At 33.3% G+C, this 14,199-nt stretch overlaps 1 protein-coding gene across 1 annotated transcript in view; it reads left to right on the forward strand.

Moving 5' to 3' along the window:
- GRID2 (glutamate ionotropic receptor delta type subunit 2) overlaps nucleotides 1–14,199 on the forward strand; it is a 1,473,259-nt gene that overhangs the window by 1,197,617 nt on the left and 261,443 nt on the right. The window contains exon 12 of the mRNA XM_007999282.3: nucleotides 7,578–7,716. Within this exon, the coding sequence (XP_007997473.3) occupies nucleotides 7,578–7,716 (139 nt within the window). The remainder of the gene's footprint in view (nucleotides 1–7,577; nucleotides 7,717–14,199) is intronic.

Consider the following 14,199-nt stretch of genomic DNA (forward strand, 5'->3'; position numbering starts at 1 on the left):
TTATCTCCTCCTGTCTTGAAATGTACAATATGCTTATGCTGGCAATGACTTCCACACAAATTCCAACAATATACTTCTTTGTTTTTCTACATTGTGATTCTGTAAGTATAAAACACTCTAATATTTATTTATATTTTAATTGATCAGTTTACATGAACTATTCAGTCAGCTCAAATAATAAAAATTTTCTATTTGCTATAAGTTTTTAGCCATTTTGTTAGTAACCTGTTTCCAATAAATATCCAACTCTTGAAAAAGGAAGGTTTATTTTTAAAAAAAGGTATTAATTAGTTTTCTCCCATTTTTTTCTAATCATAATTTATAAAAGAATCCCATCATTCCAGATTACAAATTAAAAATGTTGTGAGTCTTTAAACCCATAAGAAGTAGATTTACCAAACAAACAAATTGGAGACTCTTCAACAATTAATTACTTTTTCATATTTCATGGAAACAAAGATGCATATATACTCACACAGAATAAGACACAGAACAACAAATTTTTGCCTGACTCAGATGGATTTATCAAATTTCCCAAACTTGCCTGAAGAAATTGCTTATTTTTAACAACTTTTATGAGTAAGCTAATGTATACGGTAGCAAGGTTAATGTAATTTTTCTTGTGGTGAAACAATCACATCAAAATGAAACTCTGGTGAAGAAGATTTTCCTTAAAACAGAGGGGTCATTTGGAAAATAAAAATTTTTCATGCTTTAGCAGAGTGCTTTAAACTCATCAGGGGTTATAGGAATCCAAATACCCAACTTCAGAATCAGACCTTTGCACACCCTGAAGTGTCATAAAGTATCAGGCTAATTTTTACAATATTTTTTTAGCAAGGTGAGATTATGTTTTTTTTTTTTTTAATTTGGCACATAATTGTTTTGCCCTTTACCTAATTATCTCTTCCAGCATCCTGACTCTATGAAAATGCATCTTTTTTTTCTAATTGTGGATTTAAAAAAGGAGAAAACAAATATCATCATTAAATTCACTATTCTCCTTATTTTCTTCTCTTATTTAGTTTTTAATTGTGAAGTATTATTTGCATACAGAAAAGTACATAACAAATGGTGCAGCTCAATGAGTTACCAGCAATGGGCCACCTGTATAATTGCCACCTAGGAAAAGATAGAACATTACCAGTGACCCAGCCCCCATGGCCTTTTTCTCAATCATTTTTCACTCTCCCCAAAGGTAACCACCCATGGGATCATCAGCACTACCATTCATGTTACTTGCTTTTGAACAATTATTATACAGTGTGAATTATTTTACCCAACATTAAGTTTGTAAAACCCATTAATAGTGTTGTGTTTAAGTTGAGATTTGCTTGTTTGCATTGTTGTGCAATATTTTATTGTTTGTGTTCAAAGAAAAACTTTAGACGAATGAAATTTAACAGAGTTGAATTCAGCAAAGAGCCATTCAGGAATCGAGGAGCCCCTCGAACCAAATATGTTCAAAGCAACTGGGGTCTTCCACAAGATTAGATAATATTTATGGACAGAAAGAAGAAAGTGACATACAGAAAATGGAAGTAAAGTACAGAAACAGCTGGATTGGTTACAGCTCCACATTTGCCTTATTTGAACACAGTTTGAACAGTTGGTCACCTATAGTTGGCTGAAACTCTGTGATTGGTACAACAGTAGGTTACAATCTGTTTATATATCCAGTTAGGTCGCAGTTCACTATGCATGAAGAAACCTTGAGGCCAAACTTAAAATATGTAAGGAGGTATCCAGTCTACTTTCAAAGTATGTTTGGGTTGTTTCCAGTTTAGACTGTTATAACAATGCTTCTACTAACATTTCTGTCTCTTGATATGTACATTCATCTAGTGGGTATGTAGCTAAGGGGGGAAATTGCTGGATTCTAAGATATGCATAAATTAGTTTTCAGAGACTGTTTATCAGATTGATTGACTGAACCAATTTACAATCCCAACAACAGGGTACAAGCATTCTGATAGTTCCATGTCCTTGCCGACACTTGCTGTTGTGTATCTTTTTATTTTAATCATTCTGGTGACTGTGGAGTAGTATTTTTTTATTTTGTATTTCCCTAATAGTTAATGAGATTGCTACCTTTTCATATATTTATTGGCCATTGGTTATCTTCGTTTATGAAACCTCCTATCCATTTTTCTGATTGTCATCTCATTTATTCTTGTTGATTTATAGGAGTTAATATTTATTCATAATTTTTATTAAGCATATGTATTATAAATATCTTCTACTGTGACTGTCTTTGCACTCTCTTTATGATATCTTTTTAACTACGAAGTATTATTGCGGTCAAATTATCAATATTTTCTTTCTGTTAATGCATTTTGTGCTGTGTTTAATAAATCCTTTTCTAGCCAAGCTTATGGTTATATTCTTCTATATAGTTTTCTAGAAGCTTTATTGTTTACCTTTTATATTTATATCTATAGGCTGCACGGCATTGATTTCTGTGTATAGTATGAGTTAAGAGACAAGTTTCATTATTTTTCATACATATATCTAATTAACTTAGAACTACTTAATGAAAAGACCTCCCTTTCTCTATAGTACACACTTTAGTGCAAGCTGGGTATAAATCAAGTGCCTATGTATGCATGGACAACTTTCATTGATTTATTTGGTTTATCCTTGTACAACTAACCCACTGTCTTAATTACTATATTAATCTATAGTCATCAAGAGCCAGGTTTTTCTTCTTCCTGAAGAGTGTCTTGGCACATTTTGTCCTTGTGCAGCTTCATATAAACTTTACATTCAGCTTCAAGCACATTTACTTGTGCACACACACATACGCACAACCTGGAATTTTTAACTGGAAATTCACTGACTGAATCTATAGATCAATTTGAGGAGAATTTATATCTTTACAGTATTGTCTCTCAATCAATGAACATGCTATATCTTCCTTTATTTTACTAAAAAATGGTTTTATAGTTTTTCATGTAGAGGTCTCTCATATCTTTAAATGAGTTTGTTCCTAGATATTTGATCATTTAATGCTATTGCAAATGATATCTGGTTTTTAATCCTATGTTGTAAGTGTTGCTATTACATACAAATATAATCTATTTTTGAACATTAATTCTGTAACATAGCAAGCTGATAATTTATTAATTTTAGTAATTTATCCTTTGTTCTCTTGGATTTTCTACATACACATTCATACCATCACTAATCCATACCTTTGTTTCATTCTTTCCAATTCTTAAATACTTTTTTCTAATTTTTTTATTGGACTACAGAGTCCAGCACAACTCCAATTCAATGCTGAATAGAAATGTTAGCAATTTGTATCCTTTAAGACAGTCAAAAAATTTTATTTTATTAGTATGTATGATACTTGATATAGATTTTCTTGAAGTAATCTTCATAAAAATAATAAACACTTTTTAAAGTTTCTAGTTTGCTGGTTATTTCTAGGTTTTGTTTTTTTGTTTTGTTTTGTTTTTGTTTTTCTAAGACTGGATGTTGAACTTTATCTGCACCTTTTCTTCATCTGCCAAGAAGAGCATATAATTTTTCTCTTTTGGTCCTAATGTAGTGAATTACAATGATCGATTTTTGATGCCAAACCAATCTTGCTTTTATATAATAAACCCGATCTGTTTGTTTATTTATGCAATTCTCTGTTTGCTAATTTATTTATCTTTTGAATCTACAATCATGTGAAAGATTGGCCTATAATTTCATTTTCTTGGAATAACTTTGTCAGGTTTTGTTATCAAAGTTGTGCTTTCTTTATATAAAGGATTGAATAGTGTCTTGCTTTTTTTCTAACTTCATGAAGAATCTGTGTACAACTAAAGTTAATTACTCTCTTGTATATTTGGTAGATTTTGTTAGTAAGACCACTGGCCCTGCATTTTGTGGTGGCTAAGTTTTAATTCCAGATTTGAAGTCTTTGATAGTTACAAAACCATTCATATTTTCTATTTCTTTGGGGAGGAACTTTTTTAGGAATTTGTCCATATCATCTTAATTTTCAAATTTACTGGCATAAACTTGTACATAAGTTATCCTTCTATTACCTGTAACATCTGTAACAATGTGCCTTTACAATTCCTGTTACATTTTTGTGCCTTCACTTATTTTCCTTATAAGTTTCAACAACTTATTTTGGTCTTTTTAAAGGACCAACCTTCTGTCAGATCAACTTTCTTAATTGTATTTCTTATCTATTTTGTTAATTTTTGCTCTTAATTGTTTTCTTCCTTGTACTTGTTTAAATTTAACTTGCTGGTTTTTTTTTGTTTTGTTTTTTTTTTTTTTTTTTTGACTTCTTAAACTTGATAAGTAGCGCAGACTACTTTTCTTATACATTACAGGCTATCAATTTTCCTCAATACAATTCAGCTGCATCCTATCTACTATCAAAACTTGTGAAATTTTGATACAGAGTATTTTTATTATCATCCTATTCAAAGTACTTTTCATTTCTCTGGTGATTTTCTTTGACCCATGGCTTCATTTCTGATCATTTGGGGATTTTTCTTGTTATCTCGGTCCCACCTTCATTTGACAAGTCCTGGACCCCAGTTTTGTTACCACCTAACCACTGAATACTTTTAAAGTATTCCTCAGTTTGTTAGTTTCTTAGCTTTCTGTTTATAAATAGGCATATGCCCCTCAGGGAAAAGCATTTCCAAATATGAAGCTATCTCTCTGGGTTATTTTCTTCTCCAGGACTCTGGACCTGTAAATTTTTACTGCCTCTTTTATCTCTGCAAATGCATTATATGTTCAATTTTTCTAGCTGTTGTCAGTGGGAGGATTGTTCTGAATGGCTTCATCCACCAACCATTACCAAAATTGGAAGTCAAGATTCCCATTACTTTTAATATTTTATTCCTAAGTGTAATGATCAAATAACATTTTATTTGCATTCTACAAGATTATTTGAGCTCCTTGAATCGCAATTTTTATAACAAAGGTGAAAAAACTCAAGTATGCTTTTATGTGGGTGATAACAACTCTAATCAAGGCTAAAACTTTAATAGAAATGAAACCCCAGTTAGCACTTTCATTCATAAATTTATTGTTCTACTTTTGTTATACATATTAACATCTTTTAGTCTTTGGCTATCATCTGGTTCACATTTTATTACTATTTTTTCAATTAGCTATTTTGACCAGAAAATCCTCATATGGATGTAAAAATAAATATTTTATTTTGCTTTTACCTTTCAAAAGCTGGGTAAATATTTATTTTGCTTTGAAGAAGAAAGTATATAAAATGCATTGTAACTTATTTTGAAAAATGTGTTCCAGATATCAGAGTTTAGCGTGTTCTGAATACAACACATCAGGGGAATAGCTTAGAATATAACCAAAGGGTGTACTTATACTACATATAAAATTTAGACATATTACATAGTGAGAACTAGTGGTTGTAATAAAAATATGCCTGATATTATAGCAAATCGAAAATCAAATCCTGTTGTCGTTAACATATTGATAGAACTATATGAATGTAGTATTATATCTCTTTGATTTATTTCCACTGTGAGTATAAAACTAACTCCTTTTAGAAGGCCTGTTAATAGTTCATATATAGCATGTATTAGTCTAATAATATTGCCATAAAAAATAACACAGACTCAGTGGCTTAACAATGGAAATTTACTTCCTCAAAGGTCTGGAGGCTGGAAGTCCAAGAGCAAAGCGTCAGCCGGTTTGGTGCCTCCTGAGGCCTCTCTCCTTGACTTGCAGATGCTCACCTTCTTCTGTGTCCTCACACTGCCTTTCTTCTGTGCATGTGCCTCCCTGGTGTGTCTTCCTCTTCTGATAAGGACATCAGTCATGTCAGATTAGAACTCTATGCTTACAATCTCACTTTACCTTAATTACTTATTTAAAGGGCCTATCTCCAAATAACAATCATATTGTGGGTTAGAATTTCAGGACATGAATTTGGGAGAGAAACAAGTTAGCCCATAACACAGCACATATTCATTCAAAAAACATTACCCACTTAACATGGGCCAGGGACTATTCCTATATCAAAAATTATACAGGACAGAAATAAACAAAAATGTTTAAAGCCTAATACCTTATTATTTTTAAAAAGATAAAGAAATTGGCAGTGTAGGGTTGTGGGGAGTTATTTTAGATAGAGTGGTGATAAAATATTTTTATAAAAAGATATCTTCTGAGCAGAAACCTGAAAAAAAATTGAATGAAGACAGAATTTATGAATTACAGAGGAGAGAATTTTAGGCATAACCATTTGCAAATGCAAGGGCCCTGGGACATATATCGGCATGGCTCTATAGAGGAACTTTCAAGAAAGCCATTGAGAGAATGGTAAGAAAGTAAGTCAGACAACTGACCGAAGATGAGTATACATAGAGCCTTGTAAGCTTTGGTAAAGATTTTTTATTTTATTTTGTTAAAGAGTCCTGGGAAGCCACTGGGAGCTTTGATCAAGTGAATCCCATTGATCTGATTTTCATTTATAAGAGCACCATGGTAATAGACTTAGGAGTGGCACTCTCTAGAATGTAAACAAATAGGGAAACCACATGAGCCGTTCAGTAGTAGAGTCAAAGATGTCATCTTTGAATTGGGTGTCAACAGTAGACAGGATGAGATGAGGTAGGATTTGGGATGTAATTTGAATGTAAAGGTGACAGGACTTGCTATTGAAGAAGATGTTTGAAAATTCCTATTTTGGGTCTGAGAAATAAAGTAAATAGTGATGCTATTCCCTGACATGGTATGGATTGGCTTGAAGGAGAGTTAATTTAGGAGTAAAATAAAATGAGTTCTGTTTTAGAAGTCATAAGTTAGACATGCATATTGGATTCCAAGTGAGAATCATGTAGGCCTTTATCTATAGCTCTCTAGAGAGAGTCAGGGTAGGGGGCTAGAAATAAAAATTCTGGTGTTATTGAAGGATACTGTAGATCATAGTCAAAGTCAGGGGACTCATTGATATTATCCAGAGTGAGACTATGGACAAAGAACAGAAGCAGTCTAAGGACTGAGCCCAAGAACACTCCAACATTTAAAAGATGGAGAAGAGGATTCTGCAACAAGACTGTAAGAGTAGGAAGTCAATTGAAAGTAGAACAAAGCAAGTATGTGATGCTGAAGCCAACACTAATATGTGTGATCCCATGATCATTAACAAGCTATGTTTCAAGAGAATATAACAAAAAAAATTCAATATTATTTATTTAGCTGGAAGTCTGAAAATTTCCATTAAATATAAGCATAGCAGTATTAATATCACCTAACTAATGAATAATCAAGCCCTTGGAAAGAAAGCATATACTGTGATTGTAATAAAAGCATAATTAATTATAAGGTTGAACAGGAAGGGGGAAGAACTATCATTTAAACATGGTATACTAAATATTTATCATGCTTCTTTTGACTGGGTCTTTCATAATCTCATAAAAGAGAATTAAATATGGAGTGATGAAAATATAGAGACCTACGTTGATGTTAAGCAGAAAAATTTCTCACTACTTGAAAGTTAATTTGGTGTTGAATATAGATGACTTCAGATCTTCAATAAATGCTAGTTGATGTTCTTTTTATCTCTTTGCTTCTTTCTACAGGTGGAGAGGTCCCGTACACAACTCTGGCTACCCGAATGATGATGGGGGCTTGGTGGCTATTTGCTTTGATTGTTATCTCATCTTATACCGCAAACCTCGCTGCTTTCCTCACTATCACACGCATTGAGAGTTCCATCCAGTAAGTAGACAATGTTTCCATTAGCCACAAAGCATGAGAAATGATGAGTGGCCAAAGCTATCTGAGAATAAGTATATGGTGTCTTATAATAAATATACAACTTCCCTTTGAGTAAAGGATCAATTTTGTGTTACTGCAGAGTATCACTGGTTAGTCCAAGTCCTGAAAATGCAGTATTGGTAGAGCATTTTTTATAAAATACAATTTTGGCTACTATTTGAATGTTGTTTCTCACATTTTCCTGGAAGGATAACACATCTTCAGAATTTTAATGTCCACGAAGAATGACTATGTCTGGCTAACATTGTGAAAAGGAAGAAAAAAAGAGTCATACTTAAAAGAAAATCTTTGCCTTGAGTCTGTCCCATTATGTACTATCAGAATAAATAGTTGAATAGGTACAGATGTTTGAGAGATAGATGGATGATTGGGGATTGGGGAGAAAAGGAAAGGTAGGGGAATAGCAATCAACAGAAAATTATAGTATTTCAGTAACCGCATTCTGTTTTTCTCTTCATTACATTATACTTCATGTGATTCTTATTGCTTCTGTTTACTAGCCACAGTTGGAATGGTGGGATGCACTTACTTAATCCTAAAAGTTACCTAAACTGGTGTCTCCCAATTCACATATGCCATTTCCATGAGCCTGTAGAGCCCAAGGGTCTTTTATCCACCACAGCCAGTCTTGCTTTTGTGGTTTCATGCTACAAGATTAGCACCACAGTATAATATCTGCCTTATTAGAACATAATGTTCTATATATGGTTTTAAGAAAAATTTTCCTGAAAATGATTATTCATCCCAAGATAAGTTTGAATTTTCCTGAAGTTGAACACTCAATTTCCAAAAAGCTGGCAATTCAAATTCAGAATAATTAGATATGTCAGGGAATTCCTTAGGAATGTAACTTGTTTGGAAAAGAAAATGTGAGTAGTTATTTTCTTTTAAAAAGAATGTAAATTAAATTCATTAGTAGCCATAAAAAACTATTATAACATAATACCAAAAAAGTTAAGAATTATCTATAAATAAATAGGGTATTTTTTTCAATTTTCTCATTATACAAATTGAAACAATTAGTAATGCTAATAATAGTCAATTATTTTATCCATTCATAAAAATTATGTTTCTAGTTTCTCTCATCAAATTCTGCTGCTTAAGTTGTTTTCTGATTATTCCTTTGATACAGAACCTTCATATTCCCCCAATTTATTGTCCATGTAACCAGATCTATGTGTGACATAAATTACAAATCATACACAGTGAAACTTATACCATTGATGGAAAGCTTATACTGGTGACCCTATAAGCATCATACTTTAAGGAATATGAAAATGATTACAACAGCCCAGCCAAAAGATCAATGAAATGAGTAAAATTATGAAAATAATAATAAACATTTATTGATCACTTATAAAATGCCAGATCTTTTGATGAGTGTTTTATATGCATTAGCTCATTTGAAACTTGCCATCATCTTCAAAAATACATACTATCAATAACTCACTTTATAAATGACAAAACTAAAGGTGAGAGGATAAGTAACTCACCCAAAGTCTGCAGCTAGTAAGTGACTAAGTAAAGACCAAACCTTAAATCTGGTTCCTGAGCCTACATTCTAACTGCATCATGTTAGTTCCCACACCACACTTCAACTTGAATTTCTGTATGGATCTTAGTTTTTAGAGAACACAAGAAGAAACTTGTCATAGCATTTTCCATTGCTAAGGGATGTAAAGGATGAAATTCTCCAAATCCTTAACTGGTCTGAGGAACTAGAGTATCAAAAGTTAGATGACTTTTGTGTTGTAGGCGTGTAGGCATATATCCCAACATGAGTTAATTATGTCTGTAACTGGTATCTACCATTCAGGGTAAGACTTTGGCAAATCCAATCAATAGAAGTCATTTTAAGAAAAATAGTTTAATTGTCAAATAAAAATTGGACATATTTAAGGTATACAATGTGATGATTCAATATACGTATATATTGTGAAACAATTACCACAATCAAATGCACCATCCATGCTGTGCATTAGATTCCCACAACTTGTTCATCTTCTGAAAGTTTGTACCCTTTGACCAACATCTCCCCATTTCTCCTATACTCTAGCCCCTGGCAACCACCATCCTACTCCTCCTTCTAAAAGTTTGACTTTTCTAGATTCTGCATATAAGTGATATCATATAATATTTGTCTTTCTGTGTTTGACTTATTTCACCCAGTGTAACATCCTCCAAGTTCATCCATGTTGTTGCAAATGGCAAATAGCAAAATAGTTCTTAATCATTAAAATTGAGTATTTTATTTCATTAACGTATTTCTTATCAATTATGTTGAATGTGTCACATTTTGGGTATCCTTAAAGCTCAAAATTTATGTAGTTCACATCTAACTTTGAAGTGTTTTTAAATGAATAAATCATAAAAACTTTAAATAAAATAACTGATCCTATGCAGTGAACAACTATCATAATAGTAAACAAAAAATCATGGTTAACATTGACTGAGAATTTATGATGAACCAGAAGTTAAGTATATTACATGTGTTATCTCATTTATTCCACAGAATAAGCTTAATAATACAAGTACTTCTCTTATTGCCATTTTATGGATGAAGAAACAGAGTTTTGGGGGATAATGCTTAAGATTACACACTCAATAAGTGTCAGAGTTGAGAGTCCAACCCACATTAATCAGATACCAATCCATGGCCTTACCTGTCAAATTATTTTTTTATCTAGTGGTGGTTCCTAGAATTTGTTCGCTTGATCTGATATTTCTCTGAGGTTGCAGACTTTGTGATGTCTGTAAATCTGAGTTATTTGGTTATTACTAAATTTGCTAGCACCAGTTTTTATCTAGACTTTTATGCAATAGTAGTGGGAGCAGAAGCCTGTCTCAAATTTTTACATCCATAGGTTTATCTAAAAGTAAAACCTGATGGAAAAAGATTGTAATTTCACATCATGTTTCCCTCAAGTGTAGTTCTACTGCCCAAAGTAACTGAGCATTCATTTTTTAAAAAATTATTCCTTTCCAATGCCAACTGGCATTATTAAAGTCATCAGTGGGTATAATAAATCTCTACTTTCTTATAATATTATCACTGGACTAATTTTAGAAGGAGAGAATCAGAGCCAAATAAGTTAAAAGAAGCCAGATTCTCTCCCGAAATTTAAAGATATCTTCTAATTTCATGCCTCAACAGTGTTGGTAAACATAATTACCTGCACTGTTTCTTGGAAACATTCAAAGTTTCATTTGTAACTAATGCCAAAGTTTTTTGGGAAAATTCTAATTTTTCTTAGAAAAGAGAAACTTTTTTTCAAAGTAGCATTCAATGTCATGCTTTTTAATCATTTATATCCATAAGATTTGCTCATCACTAAATGAAGCTACAGTGCATGTCAGTACACTTTTTCCATCCCAATTTTGCTGTGCCTTTGGCAAACACATGCCAACCATAGCTTCATTTCCGAAATTCAGCGTTGCTTCTGCAGACTACAATGGGAAGAGGTGGTTAGAGGAATGTCAGTTAAGGGGAGGGGGCGGGGATGGGGGAGAGAAATCAGCTTCTTTGAATTGATGGTTGACAGAAACTTCTAGGTTGGTAGGAGCAATCTAATAGATTTATTTAGGGGAAGCTGAATAATTTCATAAAATTTTACCTTGTTTTTAAAATTAGATATCTATGAGCATCTAATCTAACTGGAACTTGTTTTTTGGTTTGTTTGTTTGTTCGTTTGTTTGTTTTTTGAGGCGGAGTCTTGCTCTGTCACCCAGGCTGGAGTGCAGTGGCACGATCTCTGCTCACTGCAAGCTCTGCCTCCCGGGTTCACGCCATTTTCCTGCCTCAGCCTCCCGAGTAGCTGGAACTACAGGCGCCCGCCACCACGCCTGGCTAATTTTTTTGTTGTTGTTGTATTTTTTTAGTAGAGACCGGGTTTCACCATGTTAGCCAGATTGGTCTCAATCTCCTGACCTCGTGATCCACCCACCTCGGCGTCCCAAGGTGCTGGGATTACAGGCGTGACCCACCGCGCCCGGCCTGGCACTTGTTATTAATAAAAGTTTTGAAATGGAAATTTCCTTGGAAAAGATAACCCATAAATTTAATTTCATATCCCTTCAGTGATATGGGCAGCACATCAAAACTATGTTCTATGTTTAATGTAATATAATGTGACAGAGTATGACACAATTCAGTTTTTAAAGGGAAAAAAATGCCATTTCCACAAGACTCTAATGACAATTTGGGCTTTTTCGTTCCCACTGAGAGGTAACAACATATAGTTAATTGTTTTCAAACACCTAGAAATTGGAATGAATTTTTTTCTCTTGATAACTAGACTAATAGTGGCAATGGTAAAATGGAGCATGTGAAGCTTTGAAGGTACTTCACAGTAAGCACTGGGTAATAGCATCATCAACATTAGTTCTGTTTGCCTTTATTGTAATATTACTTTCAAGAGCTACCTAGTTCACATAAAAGTGAAAATAGCTATAGGAAAATCAGGGTTGCACAGTTATAGTTATTAATAACTTTAGAATCAAATTGGTCTTTGGTGATAAAACTCGAGTTTTTTCATTCCTAGGAGCTGCAATTAAACTTGGATCTACTCAAAGGGATCCCAACATCCTACCATATTTTTGTGTTCAGTGCTTTCATTCTCCGTAATGCTTAAGGTTGGACTAAAGAAATACTGAGCTGATTCTGCCACTGAATCTAACTAATCTGGGGTAACATTGCTTTCCAAACTGATACAAAAAGAGATCTATAAATATTCTATTACTAAAGAAGAACCCCTTTTCCCTAGCATATCAATAACAGGATTTTTGCCATCACCTTGGTCTACATTTTGAAAAGGAAATAATTATCAAGCAATTTTTTTCTAAGTGTTCACAGGTAAGTATGATCTAATTATGCTTAGAAATTCAAGCATCACCAAATCTGGTACTAAAGCCTGGGGACAGAGGGAATGGTAGCAAGTGACAGATGCTCTGTAAAGAAAAGGAAGGTGGGACTAAGTCGTCAAGGGCATGGTAAGACTTATTAAGGAATTTGGAATTTTTCCTGGAGGTAATGGAGAGAGGCATTATTGTAGAAAGACAACTTTATCTGTGGAGAGGAGGACATGTGGGAGAGAGAAAATGTAGGTGTGCATGAGAGGCCATTAAAGTTGTCTAATGCATGTATATTTACAGCAATTAACTAGTATGTTTCTACTTGATACTAGTGTGTCTCTACTTTTTTCAAGGGCTACTTAATTTGATAATACTAGATGATTAAGGGTAACTTAGAAATTTGGCTTCAGAAACTTCATATTTCTAGGCTAACATTTACATTTGTAGTGGATGTAAGAATATTGCCTCAGTTAATTTTGTTTAAGATATTTAAAGAGAGGATGTGGCTTACTACATTCTGGCTAACAAGTAAAAAAGAAGACAGTGATTAATGAGGATATTCTGGAAATGACTGTTTAGGCTGCATTTCACATGCAATTTTGCAGAAAAGTTGCATCTCAAGGTCTACTATTCATGGGCCCCATCTGCCTCTCACTTTTAGCTTTGAGCCATCAACAAAGAAGATAGACTTATTTTTATTCAATTTGAATGCATTTTTTTCCTGATTGTAAAACAACAACAACAACAACAACACACTGTTTTGAGAAAATAGGTAGTACAAAAAGATGTTGAAGGACAAGGCATAATAATCCATAAACTGTCATGGAGCAGTAAGTTCTGCTAATATTTGAACAAACTTTCTTATAACTTTTTATTTTGCAATTATTATATATGCACAGGAAGTTTCAATGATATAGTACCAAACAGCATCATGTATTTTTCTCTCCGTTCCCCCAATTTTTGCATATTAAGTGATTATACTACAAAATCAAAACCAGGAAATTTACATTGGTACAACGTGCGCAGCTTGCTCTGTGACATATTATTACATATGCAGACTCCTATAATCACCACTGCAATCAAGATACAGAACTATTCCATCACGGCAAAGATCTCTCTCATTCTACCCCTTTATAGTCACATTCACCCTTCCTTACCAACCCCAACCTCTGGTAACTTATACTGTGTTCCCCATTTCTGTAAGTTTTGCGTTTCAAGAGTGTACTGTAGGGTTGAATCATAGAGGCCTTTCAAAAATGGCTTTCTTATTGACTCAGCATAATATCCTTGAGATCTATCCAAGTTGTTGTATGTAATAGTTCACTACTTTTTATTGCTAAGTAATAATCCATGGTATGGATGTACCACAGTTGGTTTAGCAATTTACTTATTGAATGACATTTTTATTGTTTCAAGTTTTGGGCTATTACATATAAAGCTGCTAAGAACACTCGTGGCAGTTTTCTGTGGATTTTTTGTTGTTGTTTCTCTGGCATAAATGCCCAGTAATACAATTGCTCAGTCATGTGGTAAGTGTATGTTTGGTTTTTAAGAAACTGCCCTACTCATATC

The sequence above is a fragment of the Chlorocebus sabaeus genome, chromosome 7 (genome assembly GCF_047675955.1).
Source record: "Chlorocebus sabaeus isolate Y175 chromosome 7, mChlSab1.0.hap1, whole genome shotgun sequence".
NCBI classification, from domain to species: domain Eukaryota; kingdom Metazoa; phylum Chordata; class Mammalia; order Primates; family Cercopithecidae; genus Chlorocebus; species Chlorocebus sabaeus.